The sequence below is a fragment of the Palaemon carinicauda genome, chromosome 31 (genome assembly GCF_036898095.1).
Source record: "Palaemon carinicauda isolate YSFRI2023 chromosome 31, ASM3689809v2, whole genome shotgun sequence".
NCBI classification, from domain to species: Eukaryota; Metazoa; Arthropoda; class Malacostraca; order Decapoda; family Palaemonidae; genus Palaemon; species Palaemon carinicauda.
The window spans coordinates 21,989,903-22,008,951 of NC_090755.1; the positions used below are offsets into that span (position 1 = coordinate 21,989,903).

General features: G+C 37.0%; 1 protein-coding gene across 1 annotated transcript in view; it reads right to left on the bottom strand.

Moving 5' to 3' along the window:
* Positions 1 to 19,049, bottom strand: part of LOC137624898 (carboxypeptidase B-like) — a 69,644-nt gene that overhangs the window by 5,036 nt on the left and 45,559 nt on the right. Inside the window, exons 7-10 of the mRNA XM_068355833.1 lie at positions 4,949 to 5,094; positions 4,620 to 4,704; positions 3,520 to 3,635; positions 1 to 69 (exon numbers count right to left, since the gene is read on the bottom strand). The exon at positions 1 to 69 is cut by the window's left edge and continues 21 nt beyond it. Of these exons, the coding sequence (XP_068211934.1) occupies positions 1 to 69; positions 3,520 to 3,635; positions 4,620 to 4,704; positions 4,949 to 5,094 (416 nt within the window). The remainder of the gene's footprint in view (positions 70 to 3,519; positions 3,636 to 4,619; positions 4,705 to 4,948; positions 5,095 to 19,049) is intronic.

A 19,049-nucleotide genomic window follows, 5' to 3' on the forward strand; every position in this document is an offset into this window, starting at 1 on the left:
TATAACTTGAGTCGAGTAACCCCATGGGTAGATTATGTATTGCCCAAATGAGTGGAAGGTTATGTAGGCCTGAAAAGGAAAGGGTTTCATATAATACTTCATTAAATTAGTTTTTCAATTTTTCTTAGTTATGTACCTCTTATTATTTTGATTGCTGGTTAGCAGCACACTAAATTGTACTTGACAATTAATTGCTATTTCTCATATATGAATGACTATCAATTTGCTTACATCACCATCATTTTTCTGAACATTGAAAGAGTGATTATCATTAGCTCCTAGGTCGTCAACAGATGTTTCCTTAATTGAATTGACAGAGGTCATCAACAGTGCGGAAGGGGGTGGGGGAGGCGTTGGAGTCTGTACATGTAGGGGATGGGAAGTTGTTATTTGAAGGATCCATAAGCAAGAGTTGTGTTTTGTTTGTCTCTTTGTTGGTTGGTTTATCTGCTTGAGAATAATAAGAAAGTATCATATGTTGAATAGGAAATAAACATTCTCCAATAGCAACACAGCTAGAGTATACTTCCCAGATGGTAGGGACCCGTGGGATAACACCAAAACAGATATAGAGGCACAGGTGTAAGCTACACCCGCCTGTTAGAATTGAGACTAAGAAAATATGGAATCATCCTCCCCGTATCTGTAATGATGGGCTTCAGGCCAGAAATCGAGAGTAGGTTTTTTTTCCTCTGACCTTGAGTTTTGCTACGCCAGGGTGATTTATCCTGAAAATTAGTGTTTTTCAAATTCTATCTTCTCCTTTGATACTTGATATTGGACCTGGTATTACTATCCTATATAGACCTGATGTAGACCTCCAATAAAAAAGATATTTTTTTTCTAAGTCATATTTTGGTAGATATGAATTTTTTCATTATGGTAAAAAATTAAACCCTATAAATCAGGGAAAAAAAACTAAGAAAAAAATGTGAAACAAAAATTGGAAAAAAGAGCTCTATTTGATTGTTTAATAAAGTCTTTCTAAGTTATATACCAAATTTCAATGCTATATCTTCAAAACTAAGGGAGAAGATAGAATTTGAAAGTCAATAGGTATAGTTTTGAGATATGGGCATTCAAAGTTTTTCTTTGTATTTTTACACAGACATGATTATTAGAAATTTTATGTTCTTTTTTTTATATTAATAAACTAAAACAATTTTATTTATCATAATTTAATCATGAATGAAGATCCCTTTGCTCAATATTTTGCTTTTTTAGGCACCTGGTTGCTCTTTCATCCACAACACTCTCTCTCTCCTTCACTAACTCCACTAATATTGCCAATATTACCAAATTGTAAACTCTTATTATAGTGAATTTTCTTCTTCCTTATGTTAGCAAGATGTTGAAATTGTCTTTTCCTCTTTGGCATGATGAAATTCTTGCTTAACCCTGGAAAGGTATGATGGGTCGTTTGCGACCCCTACAGCATTTTCAAAACCTGTTTTTTCCCCATAAATCATCAGCTGTCTCGAATATGGAAGTGATCGACCTGCAAGGGGTGACTAGTCTACATGCCATTGTCTGCTTTAGGACTGATTTTCGTCTAACTTCCCTCCTTCCCCGTTTTTTTACCCCCCCCCAGGGGTCGACCTCGACCCTGAATACCTTTATAGGGGTAAGTGATCAAACAGCAAAGTTATTACATAATTATAAATTGTCGAACAGTGTTGATACTTGTTTGGTTCTTTATAGTTGGAAAGTGTGGGTGGATGGTGTGTCTACCACTTGCATGACATTGGTTTTGGCTTAGATGCCATATATTGCCATGAGGTCCATTTTCCCTCAAATGCTAATTTCTGATTTTTTTGGGTTTTTTGCAAATTTGATTTTTTTCTATTTATTTTGAATTTATCTTCAATAATGGCCATTAGACAGTATTCCCTCGGCATGGATGTCATCAACACACTTCTAATGGAGTTAAAAAGAGATGATGATAATATGGAGCTTGCTACCCCATTCTTCATTCCAAGTGGTAGATTGGGCTGTAAGAGTTGTTGCGGTCTGCGGTCATTTTGTTGACATACCCGAAAGGTAAGTTGGCATATCTCTATATATTCTTGTTCTGTATAGAATTCGTGATATTTTGGTATAATTTAATGCATAAATATCATATTTTATAGGAGATACAATGATTTTCATAAGAAATTAACAATGTGAACTAGGCCGTCAAAAAATGACCTTTAGATTTCGCCCCTGTTATAACAGTAAATTACATCTTAGTGCACATTTTATTATGTATTTCTGTTCTAGGATAATATGAGTTTATTCTATAAAAAAATTAGCCTCTTCCTATTTCATTTGGGTACCCACAAAAATTTATGAAATTTGGACAAATTTTTTTGGCCAAAAAAATTTACCCTTTTTTTCTCATTTCAGATCTTGACTTCTATGGGTCCAACTCATTTCCAGCAATTACACGCTGTTGCTTTGCCATCTAAGAAGGTGTCCCTAAAGGGATTTATGTGTATATGTATATTTCTATTTTTTGTGAATATTTACGTCGTCTTTTTTTGTATACTTAAATTTTTAATATATTTCCAATAAATAGTTATTTTGTAGATGGGTATCATTTATATTTTCAGTAATTTTTAGCATTCTTTGAAGTATTTTTAGCAAGTCAAACAATACAGATTGATGCATAACTAAATTTTTCCTGAATTTTTTTCGGAGTCGGGGTCGTTCACGACCGAGTATACCCTTAAAGGGGTGTCCAAGTAGCATACCTATCCAGGGTTAAACCAAGAAAAACAAACGTGAAAGCGAGCGAATGTCAAAGGTCAAACTCAGACGTACACTCTCTGAGGTTTGTGCGAGCACTGAAGGGTGTAAAAATAACTCCCTGTCTTGTGACTCATAGAATCTATACCGATGCCATTGGTCACAATTTGTTTTATATTAAAATGTAATGATTAGAAAAATTTACGATAACAGAAGAAATATTGCATTTTCTTGTAGGGATCAGTTTTTGGCTCATTGAGTTACTTTAACTAATTACCCTGTAACTATGAAAGTAAGAGGAATTTTGACAAAATATTTCGTATACATATTCTCCATTGCCATACGAAATTCAGTGAATTTTTTCAGGATTTTGCGTTTTTCGTCGTATACCCCCATATATTGGCATACTGGCCGGGCCACTTAAAGGAATCCAGCAAGAGTAGCTAACTATATGAAAAACTTATTAAATGCAGTACTCGTTATGATAAAAAAAATATATGAATTAAATTTGTGCTAAAGTTAACAAATTACAAAGATAATCATTTAAAATAACTGATAATGCTTTTTCAAAAAATCTGAAGCAAGGCTGGACATATCTCTAGCTAAAGAAAACAACCTAGAGACAACGATAGGGGAATTAGGAAGTTGATTGCTGATTTTATTCCACAGTTTTAATTTCTTTTTCATTTTAGGAATTTAGAATTGGCCTGTCTGGGGACATCAAGGCCAAAACTAGGCCTAAACATCATCAAATGGATTTATCATATCAAATAAATATGAATGCTACTATACCTTAACTTTTCCATCCAAGGGCAACATGGTATCTCTGAGAGCTTGGCTTTCTGGTTCACTAAATGCTGAAGGTCCCTTGTAGATATCACTGCAAGGGTTATCACTTGTACCAAGGCCTTCAAAAAGCGGAAAAATTGTTATTTATTAGATTTATGATGAATACTTTCAATCGCTCTCAACAAATACAGTTGGCATTTAACATTTGCTGGTTTAATTTTCATTGGTTCAATGCTTCAGTTGTGATCCTTCTCGTTATTCTGGGTCCTCTCACAGCATCGATTGTTGTGCTTCCTGACAGTCTTGTTTGCTTGCATAGTCCCCTTATACTAGTGAAGCTGAGATTTGTAATCTTTGCAAGTAATCTAGAAAAAATATAATTGAAATATGGCAAGGTATTTAAAGGATGTTTATTTAAAAAATTATGCAAAGACATTTCTTTGGCGGTATAAAATCTTATTTTATTTTACTATAAAAAAAAAATTTTGGAATCAGGCTGTCGTAAGTATATATCGTCTATCATTTTAAGCAATCATAAATTGGCTCATTTGAGTATAATTTTTCCCTGCTCGACTTTCACCAACATCTTGAGGGTTGGGGGTGAAAAGAACCGTTTTTTTTTTGGGGGGGGGGGTGGACTTTTAGAGAAAATTTGATCCATGATATTTGCAGTGTATCCATAACATGTAATCAACTATTCACTTAGGGCCTTCCCCTAAGCTAGACCTACTTTACCCTGGTCAGTCAAACTGCCACCACATGGTTGCATCTCAAATGGGATTCAATCAGTTCTGGGGAACCTTTCCATTCTTTAATCTTTTTCCACTCTTGCATTATTTAGTTGCCTCTTAAAAGTACTTGTTCCAGTGATACAAAGCTTCATTCCCTTTAGGCCTCATGTCTGTTTTATCTTTTGTTGTAAAATCATTCTACTAGAACACTGAATCTATGCAACTACAATTTATCTTTACCTTCTGCAGCATCAGTTGTTCTTTTTTCCCCCTAACATGCAGTTCTATTGTTCTTTCCTTTAGGCCTACACCACCAACTCTAAGGAATGTACATAAAGAAATTCTCAAGCTAAGATTATAGAAGAGTCTTACCTCCCCACTGATATCCAAAATTTCTGTTGAGGTCAACACCAGGACATGTGGAATGAGATGCCCTGTTCTTGCGCCATAGACGATTCTGATTGATGAAAGATTGGAATTATCAAAACTGACAATTATGTATAAATCCAACTGTTTTATAGTTTTGAGAAGCTGTACATGACTCACCAGTCAAAATTTCTTGAAATGGTGTCTTGCAAAAAAAAAAAATAAATAAAAAAGAGCACTTACAGTCAAAATATAGTTCTATTTACAAAGCAATTTCTTATAGTATGGCAAAAATTCAAAGGAGAAAACTGTAAGGAAATATCAGCTCAACTTACACTTTCCCAAGTATAAACATATCCATCCGGATTAAGCATAGGTATTATTTGCCATTCAAGGTTCTCTGTAAAACTTGTAGCTGTAAGAAGATTTTGAATAACATACAACGCGGAATGTGGGCTAACCCATTCCCGAGCATGTATACCTGAAAATCAAACAAGCATTCATGAAATTGAAATGGTACAAAACGTTTTTGTGGGAACCTTGTAAAAATGTAAGCCTAGTTTAGTGTCTGTGCATATTTTTCTCATATGTTGATTTCATGAGCAGACAAGGAACTTTGACCAAATCCTTGCTTAACCCTTAAAAGTAGCATACCCTTCGTGGTTCAAACACAATTCGATCTCTATTTAACACATTTTTATATGAATATATATCTATAATAAATATAAATTTATAATAATAATGATAATAGTAATAATAATAATTAATAAAAATAATAGACTTGAAAGTAATAATTACTCTCTGAAATTAGTAGATTTTGGTGCACTATATCTGTTAACATGTTCAAGGTATAATTTTGATCCAGATATGCCTTAAAGGCCAAACTGAAAAAAATCCAAGTGGAAAACAAAACAACGTGTCAGCTAATAGGTCCATTTGGATAACTAAATCAAAGACCATGAAGATATCTGACTAATTTTCTGTATATCTTAGACATTACCTTATCTTAAAGGTGCCCTTTGTTCCTGACCAGAAGAACAGAAGCCAAGTATAATCTCAAAAAAAAAAAAAGATAAAGTACTGTAAATTTCTGTGGAATAAAGCTAAATCACAACCACCTATCAAACGATTACTAAGAAATTTTTTTCTGAAATATGAAAGTAGGTTGGCCAAGGCACCAGCCACCCATTGAGATACTATGGCTAAAGAGTTATTGGGCCCTTTGACTGACCAGATACAGTAGTAGGATTTGGTTACAGCTCATTTTCCTTTGCCTACACATACACCGAATAGTCTGGCCTATTCTTTACACATTCTCCTCTTTCCTCTTATACCTGACAACATTTAAGATAACCAAAAAAAAAATTTTCACTCAACGGGGTTAGTGACTGCAATGTCCCTCTTAACAAGAGAATGCCTTGATGAAGTCATTGAGCTTCACCACAGGATATCACTTTCATGTTGAAGCCTTGTAACGGGTAAGAGGCCTCTCAAGCTGGGCATTTTTGTTCTCAGTTTGACTCTAAATTTCTCTCATCCTATTTCGATTACTTATAATTGCTTCATTCTCCTTCATATTTATCAACTGTTTCCAACCTTGGGGTCAAAACTCTCTTACGCATTTCACTGTCCAGATATTTTGAAGGGGCATCGTATCCAGGATTGTAATTTTTTTTTCAGAATCAATTGTGGGAACTGTGATGGTCTTTCCAACCACCCAGTATCGTTGGGACACCTAGGAGTGTCGGTATTCCTATACTGGCACGCAGAACTATTCTCGATCAAAAACTTGGCCTTCGTATTCCAGGGGTTGGCCGGTTTCATAGAGATGGACTCCTGCCATTCTTTGCGAATCGCCTGCCACTATAATTAAAGCGGGATGATTGTATTCTTGAAATGCTCTCATTCCCATCAAAGTGGGTTTGGCATACAGTTGAGCCACTCTAATCATAGTGGTATGGTAGGGAGTGCACAGTAGAGAGGCAGTTCTCGCTGGTGTCATTTGTGGAAAAGTTAATTCCATGAAAGGATAATGGGGTCTTCTTTGATATTTGAGACAGTCTTATTATTTTCTTTCCCTTATTCTTATTTTTTCCTTTGTCTTTTTTTCATTATTATTACCTCATCCCTCCCTCTCAAAAAAAAAAATGAATCTGTAAACTTAATGTTCCTGTATCCTTGGATCAGACGGCGAACCCCAGACACCATTGACGACCTTTTCTAATTTAATTAAGGGAAATTCTGCTGCCGACCTAGGAACAAAAAATTACCCCTCTACTACTGTTTCAAAACCAAGTAAATTGAGTAACAGGGAAACTTCGATTCCTTCATGTTACCCAAATTCCAATAGATACTGATTATGATGAGCTATGTAAAATATTTAAATGTTATGGATTGATAAAAGAAATAAGAATAAAACTTGAAAATTAAAAATTGCCTTCATAGATATCTTAAAAAATCATGGCAAAGCATTTAATGCAATATATAACATCAATGATATTGAAATTAATAACTAAAATGTCATGGGTACCCTTTGTGATAAGGTACCGAACGATTTGGATGTGTAGACCCTGCTGACTGCTTTGAAAAAGATTTTGATTCAATTATGTTTTCCCAGAGAAAGCCAAAACCATCAATGTGGCTTGTTGCCAAGCCTAAAGGGAGTACGGAGAATTATTTTAAAATTTGCAAATTGATTCAGGAAAAGGTAGGAACCATTGCACCAGGTGATATATCTCGCTTTGGAAAAAAATAGCTTCCTCATCCGTGCCAAATCATGCACGCAATCGGTAATACCGTCTCACCTCGCAAACAGGTGTGGTAATAGATGTTAGACCACACCTAAATTTTAGTTACGAAAGGGAAGTTGTCTTCAATAAGGACCTGTCTGAATTTACAGAAGAAACATCAAAGTTATGACATTGAATAAATTTGATATTTTGTCTGTTGGTGTTTCCTCGAACTTCGGGAAATTGCTCCCCCAGTTCGAATCTAAATTTCTCTCTTTCATCTTTTTCTTCTGCTTAATATTACTTCGACCTTCTCCTAATTTTATCAAATTTCCTTTCTTTCATCTTGCTGTCCTATCTCTATGATTATTACTTTTCTTAGTTATATATATATATATATATGTAGATGTATGCATATATATATATATATTTATTTATTTTATTTGTTCATTTATTTATTTATCTATTTTTTTTCTATTTTATTTAAATGGCGTGGATATTTCCACATTCGTTATTACTGCCTGCTTAGATGAATGGGAGAAGGGATCACGGTTGGGAGGTATTCGCATTCAAAGCTATATATGAGAGTATTGGATGATCTCAGCCATCCCAAAGATGGTTTGGACCTTTTTGGCGGAACTACTCTCAAGGGTTGGGTCATCGGAATCCAGGGGGATCCAATCCTTGAGGTGGGACTCTTGGCTTTTGGCCGGAAGCCCATCATTACAGATATGGGGAGGATGATTCCATATTACTTTGGTCTCAGTCCTAACAGGCGGGTTTAGCTTACACCTGTGCCTCTATATCTGTTTTGATGCTATCCTTCGGGTAGGGTATGGAGTGGACCATCGGGGAAATATACTCTCATTGTGCCGATAGTGGAGAATGCAAATTTCCTTTCCAACGTATGATACTTTCTTATAATTCTCAAGCAGGTACCCCAACAAAACAACAACAAAAAACATGAAAATCCCACCCTTAAATATGGACCCTTCAAATACTGACTCCCCATCCCCTGGATTTGCTGACTCCCCCCCGGCACTGTTGACGACTTCTGCTACTGTAATTAAGGAAAACTCTGTTGACGACCTTCGAACTAAAATGGACCACTCTACTGATGTTAAAAAATCTAGCAATTTGGGTAACACAGGGAAACTACGATTCCTTCATGTTTCCCAAATCCCATTAGAGACAAATTATGATGATATATATAGAGCATTTGAGTGCTATGGATTGATAAAGGAAATAAGGATACGACTTGGAGATGAAAAATGGGACTCTTGGATATCTTTTGAAAGTCATGATGAAGCGTTTAATGCCATAAGTAATATTAGTAGTATCAAAATTAACGAATTGAACATCATGGGAGCTCTTTGTGATAAGGTCCCAAAGGAATTGGATGTGTACAAACCTGCTGATTGGTTTGAAAAAGATAGAAATGTACCCATGCCTTCACAGAGAAAACCCAAACCACCTATGTGGCTCTTAGCTGAACCTAAAGGGATAATAGGGAATTATTTTAAGATATGTAAGTTTATCCAAAAAAAAGTAGGAACCATAGCACCTGGAGATATATCTCGTTTTGGGAAGAACAGTTATCTCATCCATGCCAAATCTTCGACTCAGTCTGCAATACTGTCTAACTTACAGACAGGCAGTGATGAAATTACATTGGAAATGAAACCTCATCTAAATTTTAGTTATGGAAGGGGAGTGGTCTTTAATAAGGACCTATACGAATTTACAGAGGAGGAGATACTTTCTATGTGTCCATTAAATGTATGGAAAGTGCATAAGGTTCCTGGAACTTCAATGATTATACTTACTTTCCAGGATGCTGATGTACCTTTCCATATTTTTATTGAAAATGAAAGGATTAAAGTTCGGCCTTTCAAACAAAAGCCCCTGCAATGTTTTAATTGTTTTAAATTTGGACACCCATCCAAAGTTTGCAAAAATGGAAAAATGTGTGGTATTTGCTCCAAAACTTATCATGGAGAATGTACACTTGAGGCCAGGTGTTCAAATTGCAATTTGAATCATAAATCAACTGATAGGAGATGCGAACTGTATAAGTTGGAGGAAGCTGCCCTAAACAAATCAAGTTTAGAACACATAAGTGTGGGACATGCAAAAAGAATGTTGAATAAATCAACCAGCTATGCAAAGGCCTTAAAATCAAAGGTAAATTTACCACAGGAGACAGCAACCCCACCTAGCACTGCCAGTAATTCTAAGAAAAGAAATACAACCTCTGATGATAAAGTACTGCATGACAAAGTAATCGTATTGCCTTCTGAGGCTTTGCCACAGCGTATTAAAAATGGGTCATTGCCCATTTCTGTACAGCCTTCGTCCCCCATTACTAACATTAGTACTAACCTCTCCCAGGCCATGTCCTTGCCTGATTTGATGGAGATGCCACCTGACACTAAGTTACCAGGTGCACCTGTATTGGGGAAGGTGCAAAAACCTGGTAGCTCAAAACCTACTAATCGGAAAAGAGAGAGACCTCCATCTCTCTCGCCCCCTTCCATAAGAAATATCAAAATTACGACGTCAAATAAATATGATGATTTGTCTGTTGATATTTCTGATCTGGAAGTCAATTTAAATAAATCGGAAATTCAAGTGGAGGTCCACCAACCTCCTCAACAATCAGATCAAAAAGACAAAAAGAAAATCATAAATTCTAAACCCAATCTATCAAGACCTTCTTTAATAAAACCACCTGAAAATAGTGTTAGATCAAAAACTGCTAATGGGAAGACTCCATCCAAGGGGTCTACCAAATTATAAACCATAGTTTTTTCCTCCATTTTGCAATGGAATTGTCAGGGTTTAAGGGCCAAATATGAAGAACTTAAGCTCCTTATTCATGAGCATTCCCCCATAATTATTTGTCTACAGGAGAGCAAACTTGATCATAATACCCCTTGTCCTCGCGAATACATTAGTTATAGGACACTATATGATCACCAAGTGGGGAGCCATGGCGGAAGTCTCATATACGTTCGTCGAGATGTTCCCCAAGTTTCTCTGTCTATTCGTACACCTCTGCAGGCAGTGGTTGTACAGATCGACATAGGGCGAAAATATACAATTTGTTCTCTGTACTTGCCTCCAAATGATAACATTTTGTATGACAACTTAGTGGAGGTGATTCAACAACTCCCTCAACCTTTTCTTTTACTTGGAGATTTGAATGGTAGACATCCTTTGTGGGGTGATGTTTTAGCAAACACGAGGGGAAATATCATATCATCAATTGTGGAAGATGAAGATGTGGGACTCCTTAATACAGGAGAGCCCACACACTTTCATGTCCAGACAGGTACCTTTTCATGTATTGACCTAGCAATCGTAAGCTCTAATTGCCTAATCGACTTCGATTGGAGAACATTAGATGATTGGCATACTAGTGATCACGCACCAATCATTATAAACACCAACAATGGTCCACCTTTACAGGGATCGCCACGATGGAATCTTGACAAGGCGGACTGGGATAAATTTCGTGAGCTAAGCGAAATTGAGGGGGATGCAGGACAAGTTGAAAATATCGATGATGCCATAGACTTACTGAATGGAACTCTCCATACAGCAGGAGTCAATTCAATTCCAAAAACAACAGGGTTATTCAAACGACGACCAGTCCCGTGGTGGTCTTCAGAACTAACTGCCCTGCACAGAGCCACAAGAAGATCTTTAACACGATTGCGTAGACGCAGAACTGATGAGAATTTAATTATGTACAAGAAATGTAGAGCACAGTTCCGTCGTGCCATGAAAGAAGCAAGGCGCCAGTCATGGATGTCTTTTGTTTCCTCCATTAACAGTAGAACACCACCATCTTCGGTGTGGAGGACAGTAAAAAAGATAGCTGGCAAATTCACCCCCAACCCACCACCAGTGTTGAAGGTGAATGGCCAGTATGTAACTGAAGCAAAGGAAGTTAGCAATGCCCTGGCTAATCATTTTTCAAATGTATCCAGCAAGTGTGAAGGAGCCCCTGGTCACCAGTATAGGAGCGCTGAAGAAAAGAAAATTTTAAATTTTGCAACAAGAAGGGAAGAGTCGTATAATTCTCCTTTCACTGAAAGAGAATTTGATTCCGCACTTGCTCATTGCAACGATACAGCCCCTGGACACGATGGAATTCCATATGCAATGATTAAACATGTACATTTTAATACAAAGCTATTTATTTTAAGTATTATTAATAGAATATGGCATGATCATAGTTACCCAAGTGTTTGGGAACTAGCCATTATTTTAGCCTTTTTAAAACCCGGTAAAGACAAGTTTTTAGCAGCAAACTATCGTCCTATTGCATTGACATCTTGTTTATGTAAAATCATGGAGAAGATGGTCAATGCAAGGCTGATGTGGTACCTTGAAAAGAAAGGTATTTTATCACCGATTCAATGTGGATTCCGAAAAATGCACTCAACGACTGATGTGTTGATACGACTAGAGTCTTCTATTTGTGAAGCCTTTGCTTCCAAACAGCACCATGTTACAGTATTTTTTGACCTTGAAAAGGCATATGATACCACATGGAGATATGGTATACTTAAAACCATTCATGAATTGGGATTGAGAGGAGAGCTGCCACTATTTATTCAGGCATTTCTTTCACGTAGAGTTTTTCAAGTGAGAGTTGGGGAAACACTATCTGAGAGTAAGTGCCAGGAAGAAGGAGTTCCTCAGGGTAGTGTTCTGAGTGTAACCCTTTTTGCACTAGCAATTAATGGGATATCCTCAGCCATTCCCCAGGATGTTCTCTCAACATTATTTGTGGATGATCTCTCAATATCATTTGCTGGCACTAGAATGGCAATGGTTGAGAGAAAAATCCAACTCTCTATTGATAAAATTATCCAGTGGGCTGACATGAATGGATTTAAGTTCTCGACAAGTAAAACTACCGTTGTCCATTTTTGTCGTATCCGGGGAGTACATCCAGACCCGGATATATACATTAAAGGTCAACGGATACCATGTGCAAGAGAAGCTAAATTTTTAGGTTTGATATTTGATTGTAGGCTGACATGGGTTTCTCACTTAAAAGCATTAAAAGCTAAATGTGTTGAAGCTCTGAATATCTTAAAAGTATTGTCCCATACTTCGTGGGGGGCAGACCGCAATACTATTTTAAAATTATACAAGGCCTTGATTTTTTCCAAAATTAGTTATGGTTGTGAGGTATATTCTTCAGCCACCCCAAGCCGGTTAAAAATATTAGACTCGATACATCATGCAGGTATTAGATTGTCTACTGGAGCTTTTAAAACCTCGCCTATCCCAAGTCTCCTTGTTGATGCTGGAGAGTTACCTCTAGACCTTTACCGAATTTCTTCCATTCTTCGGTATTGGTTTAGATTGCAAAGACTCCCTAACTCTCTCGCCTTTCAGACTGCAAGCCTTGTAAGACATGCATCATACTTTGAGTTGCACCCAAAATCTCCTCAACCTTATGGCTTTCGGGTGAAACGATTATTAAATAGTCTGGATATAATTAGAAATAAGGTACTTCCATTCAAGGTATCACCAATACCTCCATGGAAGTTACCAGAGATATCTTTTTGTAAATATTTTATTGGAGATAAGAAGAATATGTCAGATCTAGAAGCCAGGTCTCTTTTTAATGAACATGTTAGAGAACATAGAGGATCAACTTTTATCTATACTGATGGCTCCAAATCTGATGCTGGCGTTGGATTTGGAGTACATAGTAATGGTTTTAATTGTAGAGGTGCACTTCCTCTGACCGCTTCCATATTTACTGCCGAACTGTATGGCATATTAACCGCTATTGAGAAAATAGCGTTGGAGAAGGAGGGTAATTTTACAATTTTTAGTGATGCAAGGAGTGTCCTTCAAGCTATGGAAGTTTTTAATTCTAATAACCCTCTAGTTTTAAAGATTTTAGAATGGCTTTTCATTATTGGACGGAGAGGTATAACAGTTCAATTTTGTTGGGTTCCAGCACATTTAGGTGTGTCCGGGAATGAGAAGGCTGATTCACTGGCTAAGGAGGCTGCATCAGAGTTGCTGCCAAGAAGGTGTCCCATTCCCTGTAATGATTTCTTACCTGACATCAAGAAATTGGTTTGCAATAAATGGCAACAGCAATGGGATAGTCAAGATGGCAATAAAATGTGAGAGATAACAAATGACATATCTCCTTGGAGGTATAATATGATGCCCCGAAAAAGGGAGACGTCTCTTTGTCGTCTCCGTATTGGTCACACTCGGTTGACACACGAGTTTCTGCTGAAGGGCCAACAGCAACCGTATTGTGACGACTGTGTAGTACCTCTAACAGTAAGGCATTTGTTGACAGAATGCTCCAATTATAACAACTTGCGGAATAGATATTTGTTTGAGGCTCGAGGTGAGGGTGGCAGGTTCATCCTTGCAAAGATTCTTGGAAATGATGTGTCCTACCATGCAAGTGGCATTTTTAGATTTATTTCAGAAGCAGGTCTTCTGAAAAATATTTAACTTTTATGACATTCAATTTTTATGATTTTAATTGAATACTCTTTTATTTTTTATTTCATTTTATCTTTTATTTTTGTATACATAAATTAAATGTTACCGGCGTCAATGACCTCAGATGTCAGGATGCCTGAAAACTTTAAATCATTCATTCATTCTGTTGGTGTTTCTGATTAACTGGAAGGCAATGTCAATCAGAATTTCAAGTTGATGTCCACCGTCCCCCTTTACAATTAGATTAAAAGGACACAGAAAAAGCCAAACGTAAAACCCAATGTATCAAGACCCTCTCAAATGAAACCTCTGGGAAATAGTGTTAGACTAAAAATTACTAATGGGAAGACTTCCTTCAAGGTATCTTCCAAAAAAGAAACCTTCGTTTGTTTTCTCCATTTTGCAATGGAATTGTCAGGCTTTAAGGGCCAAATATGAAGAACTGAAGGTCCTCATTCATTAGTAATCTCCTGTAATTGTATGTCTCGAGGAGAGTAAGTTCAATGCTAGTACTCCTAGTCTTCGTGAGTATGTTAGTTAAAGGACACCATATAATAAAAAACTATGGAGCCATGGCAGAAGTCTTAGTATACATTCGTTGAGATGTTCACCAAATATCTTTGTCTATCTGTAGCCCTCTGCAGGCAGTGGTTGTACAAATAGATAGGGGTAGAAAATACATAATCTGCTCTCTTTGCCTCCAAATGATAACATTGTATGTTAATTTAGTAGGGGTTATTCAACAACTCCCTCAATCTTTTCTCTTATGGGGAGATTTGAATGAATAGACATCCTTTATTGGGTGATGTTTTAGCAAACACTAGGGGCAATTTTATATCATCAGTTGTGGAGAATGAAGATGTAGGTCTTCTTAATACAGAAGAGCCCACACACTTGTTATGCATTGACCTATCAATTACAAGCTCTAATTGCCTTCTCGATTTCGATTGGAGGACAATAGATGATTGGCTTACTAGTGATCTTGCACCAGTCATTATAAACACCAACGATGTCCACCTTTACAGAAATCGCCACGATGGAATCTTGACAAGGCGGACTGGGATAGATTTTTTGAGCTAAGCAAAATTGAAGGGATTGCAGAACACTTTGAAAGTGCTGATGATGCCATAGACTTACTGAATGGAACTCTTCATACAACAGGAGTCAATTCAGTTCTCAAAACAACAGGGTTATTCAAATGACAACCAGTCCCCTGGTGGTCTTCAGAATTAACTGCCCTGCACATAGCCATAAGAGGATCCTTAACTCGATTCTGTAGATGCCGTACTGAAGAGAATTTAATTGTGTACAAGAAATGTAGAGCACAATTCTGTTGCGCAATGAAAGAAGCTAGCCGGCAATCTTGGGTATCTTTCGTTTCATCAGTCAACAGTAGAACAGTAGAATCTTACAATGCTCATTTTACAGAAAGAATTTGAAAATGCACTTGCTTCGCTGGACCCGATGGAATTCAATATGCAATGATTAAAATGTACCTGTTAATACTGAATTTTTTATTTTAAAAATTAACTTTTTGTAAAGTAGAAGAGACTTTAGATATGGTTATCAGCTCTTTCAGGAGGACGACACTCCAAAATCAAACCATTTTTCTCTAGTCCTGGGTAGTGCCATAGCCTCTGTGCCATGGTTTTCCACTGTTTTGGGGTAGAGTTCTCTTACTTGAGGGTACACTTGGGCAAACTGTTCTATCTTATATCTCTTCCCCTTGTTTTGTTAAAGTTTTTATAGTTTATATAGGAGATATTTATTTCAGTGTTACTGTTCCTAAAATATTTTTTTTTTGTTTCATTTCCTCACTGGGCTATTTTTCCTGGTGGGGCCCTTGGGCTTATAGCATCCTGCTTTTCCAACTAGGGTTGTAGCTTAGCAAATAATAATAATAATAATAATAATAATAATGTGTCCATTAAGAGTGGGAGGTGCATAAGGTTCCTAGGAAATCCATGATTATCCTTACTTTCCAGGATAATGATATACCTTTCCACATTATGATTGAAAATGAAAGGATTAAAGTTCGACCTTTTAAACAGAAGCCACTTCAATGTGTCAATTGGTTCAAATTTAGACACCCTTCAAAAGTCGGCAAAAAGGAAATAAATGGGTAGCACTTGCTCCGAACATCACCATGGAGAGTGTACACTTTAGGCCAGGTGTTTAAAATGTTAATCATAAATCTACTGACAGGAGATGCCTACAATATAAGAAGAAGCTGCCCTCAATAAATCCATTATTGAACATATAAGGGTTTGTTATGCCAAGAGACTATTGAATAGATCAACAAGCTATGCCAAGGCACTGAAATCAGGAGGAAAATTAATGCAAGAGACATCTAGCCCACCTATTACTGTCAGGAGTTCACAAAAAAATGCGCCATCAGGTAACAATCTGCATGATGAGGCAAGAATATCATATCCTAAGGCTTTGCCAACCGCTATTAAACCTTTGTCCCCCATTACAAAGGAAAATAATAACCTCTCCCAGTCTCTGTCTTTGCCTGATTTGATGGAGGTTTCACATAAAACAGAATTCTCGGGTGCATCTGCAGTGGGGAAGATGCTGAAACCTGATAAATCACCACCTTTTAATCGGAAAAGAGAGTAACCTCCATCTCTCTCACACCCTTCCATTAAGAAGACCATAGTTACGACATCAAATAGATATGATGTTTTGTCTTTGATATTTCAGAAAACAACTTAAATGAATCCAAAATCAAGGCGAGGTCCACTATCCCCCTCAACAATCAGGTCAAAAGACCTTCTTAAGAAGACAATAGGAAATAATGTTGAACCAAAATCTGCAAATGGGAAGACCTCATCCAAGATGTCTTCCAGAAATTAAACCATAGTTTTTTCTCCATTTTGCAATGGAATTGTCAGGGTTTAAAGGCCAAATATGAAGAACTTAAGCTCCTCATTCATCAGCACTCCCCCATAACTAAATGTCTACAAGAGAGCAAACTTGATGATAATGCTCCTTGTCTGCGTAAGTATATTAGCTATAAGACACCAAATGATTAACGAGTAGGGAGCCATGGCAGAAGTCTCATATACGTTCGTCGAGATGTTCCCCAAATATCTTTGTTTATTCGTACACCTCTGCAGTCAGTGGTTGTACAAATTGATATAGGGAGAAATTATATGATATTCTCTCAGTACTTGCCCCAAATAACATTTTGTATGATAATTTAGTAGGATGTAATTCAACAACTCCCTCAACCTTTTCTATTAGTTGGAGATTTCAATGGTAGACATCCTTCGTGGGGTAATGTTCTAGCAAACACCAGGGGCAATATATCATCAATTGGGGAAAATGAGGATTTCGAACTCTTGCCAATTGTGGAAAATGAGGATTTCGGACTCTTGCCAATTGTGGAAAATGAGGATTTCGGACTCTTGCCAATTGTGGAAAATGAGGATTTCGGACTCTTGCCAATTGTGGAAAATGAGGATTTCGGACTACTTAATACAGGATAGCCCACACACTTTCATGTTCAGACAGGTATTCTGTGATGCATTGACCTTTCAATTGCAAGCAAGCTCTGTCTTCTTGATTTCGATTGGAGGACATTAGAGGATTGGCACACTAGTGATCATGCACCAATCATCATAAACACCAACAATGGTCCCCCTTTACAAAGAATGCCACAATGGAATTTTGAGAAGGCGGACTGGGTTAAATTTTGTGAACTAAGTGAAATCGAGGGGAGTGCAGAACAGTTTGAAAGTGTTGATGATGCCATAGATTTACTGAATGGATCTCTCCATACAGCATGAATCAATTTGATTCCCAAAACCACAGGTTTATTCAAATGACGACCAGTCCCCTGGTGGTCTTCAGAATCAACTGCTTTGCACAAAGCCACAAGAAAATCTTTGAATAGATTTGCGTAGACGCCGTACAGAGGAGAATTTGATAATATACAAAAAATTTAGAGCAGAGTTCCATTGTGCCATGAAAGAAGCTAGGCGCCAACTCAGGGTATCCCCAGTCAACAGTAGAACACCAACATCTGTATGGAGGAAAGTAAAAAAGATAGCAGGCAAACTTACCCCCAACCCAACACCAGTGTTGAAGGTGAATGGTCAGTATGTGACTAAAGCAACTGAGATTAGCAATGCCCTGGCTGATCATTTCTCAAATGTATCGTGTAAGTGTGCTTCAGCTTTGAGCATTGAAGAAAATAAAATTTCAAATTTGCTACACGAGGGGAAGTCATACAATTCTCCTTTTACTGAAAGAGAATTTGATTCCGCACTTGCTACTTGTAATAATACAGCCCCTGGACCAAATGGAATCCATATGTAATGATTAAACTTGTACCTGTTAATACCAAGTTATTTATTTTAAGCATTATTAACAAGATATGGCATGATCATAGGTATCCATGTGTTTGGGAATAAGCCATTATTTTAGTTTTTTTTTAAATTCGGGAAGGATAAGTTTTTAGCAGCAAACTATCAACCAATTTCATTGACATCTTGTTTATATAAGATCATGGAGAAGGTGGTCAGTGTAAGACAGATGTAGTACCTGGAAAAGAATGGTATTTTATCACTTATTCAGTGTGGATTTAAGAAAATGCACGCGACGGATGTGTTTATGACTTGAGGCTTTGCATCCAAACAGCACCATGAAACAGTCTTTTTTTTTTACGTTGATATGGTATATGATACTGCATGGAGATATGGTATACTTAAAACCATTCATAATTTGGGATTACAAGGAGAGCTACCATTGTTCATCCAATCTTTTATTTCTCATAGAATTTTTCAAGTGAGAGTGGGTGGAAGCTCTATCGTAAAGGAAATGTCAGGAAGAAGGAGTTCCCCAGGGTAGTGTGCTAAGTGTAACCCTATTTGCCCTAGCCATTAATGGGATATCCTCAGTTATTCCTCAACATATTCTCTCAACACTATTTGTAGATGATCTCTCCATATCATTTTCTAGAGCTAGAAGGGAAATGGTTGAGAGAAAACTATAAATCCCAATTTACAAAATTATTCAGTGGGTTGATATGAATGGGTTTAAGTTTTCGACAAGCAAAACTACTGTTGTCCATTTCTGTCGTATTCTGGGAGTACATCCAGACCTGGATCTATACATCAAAGGTCAATGGAATCCATGTGTAAGTGAAGCTAGATTTTTTGGGGTTGATATTTGATTGTAGGCTGACATGGGTTCCTCA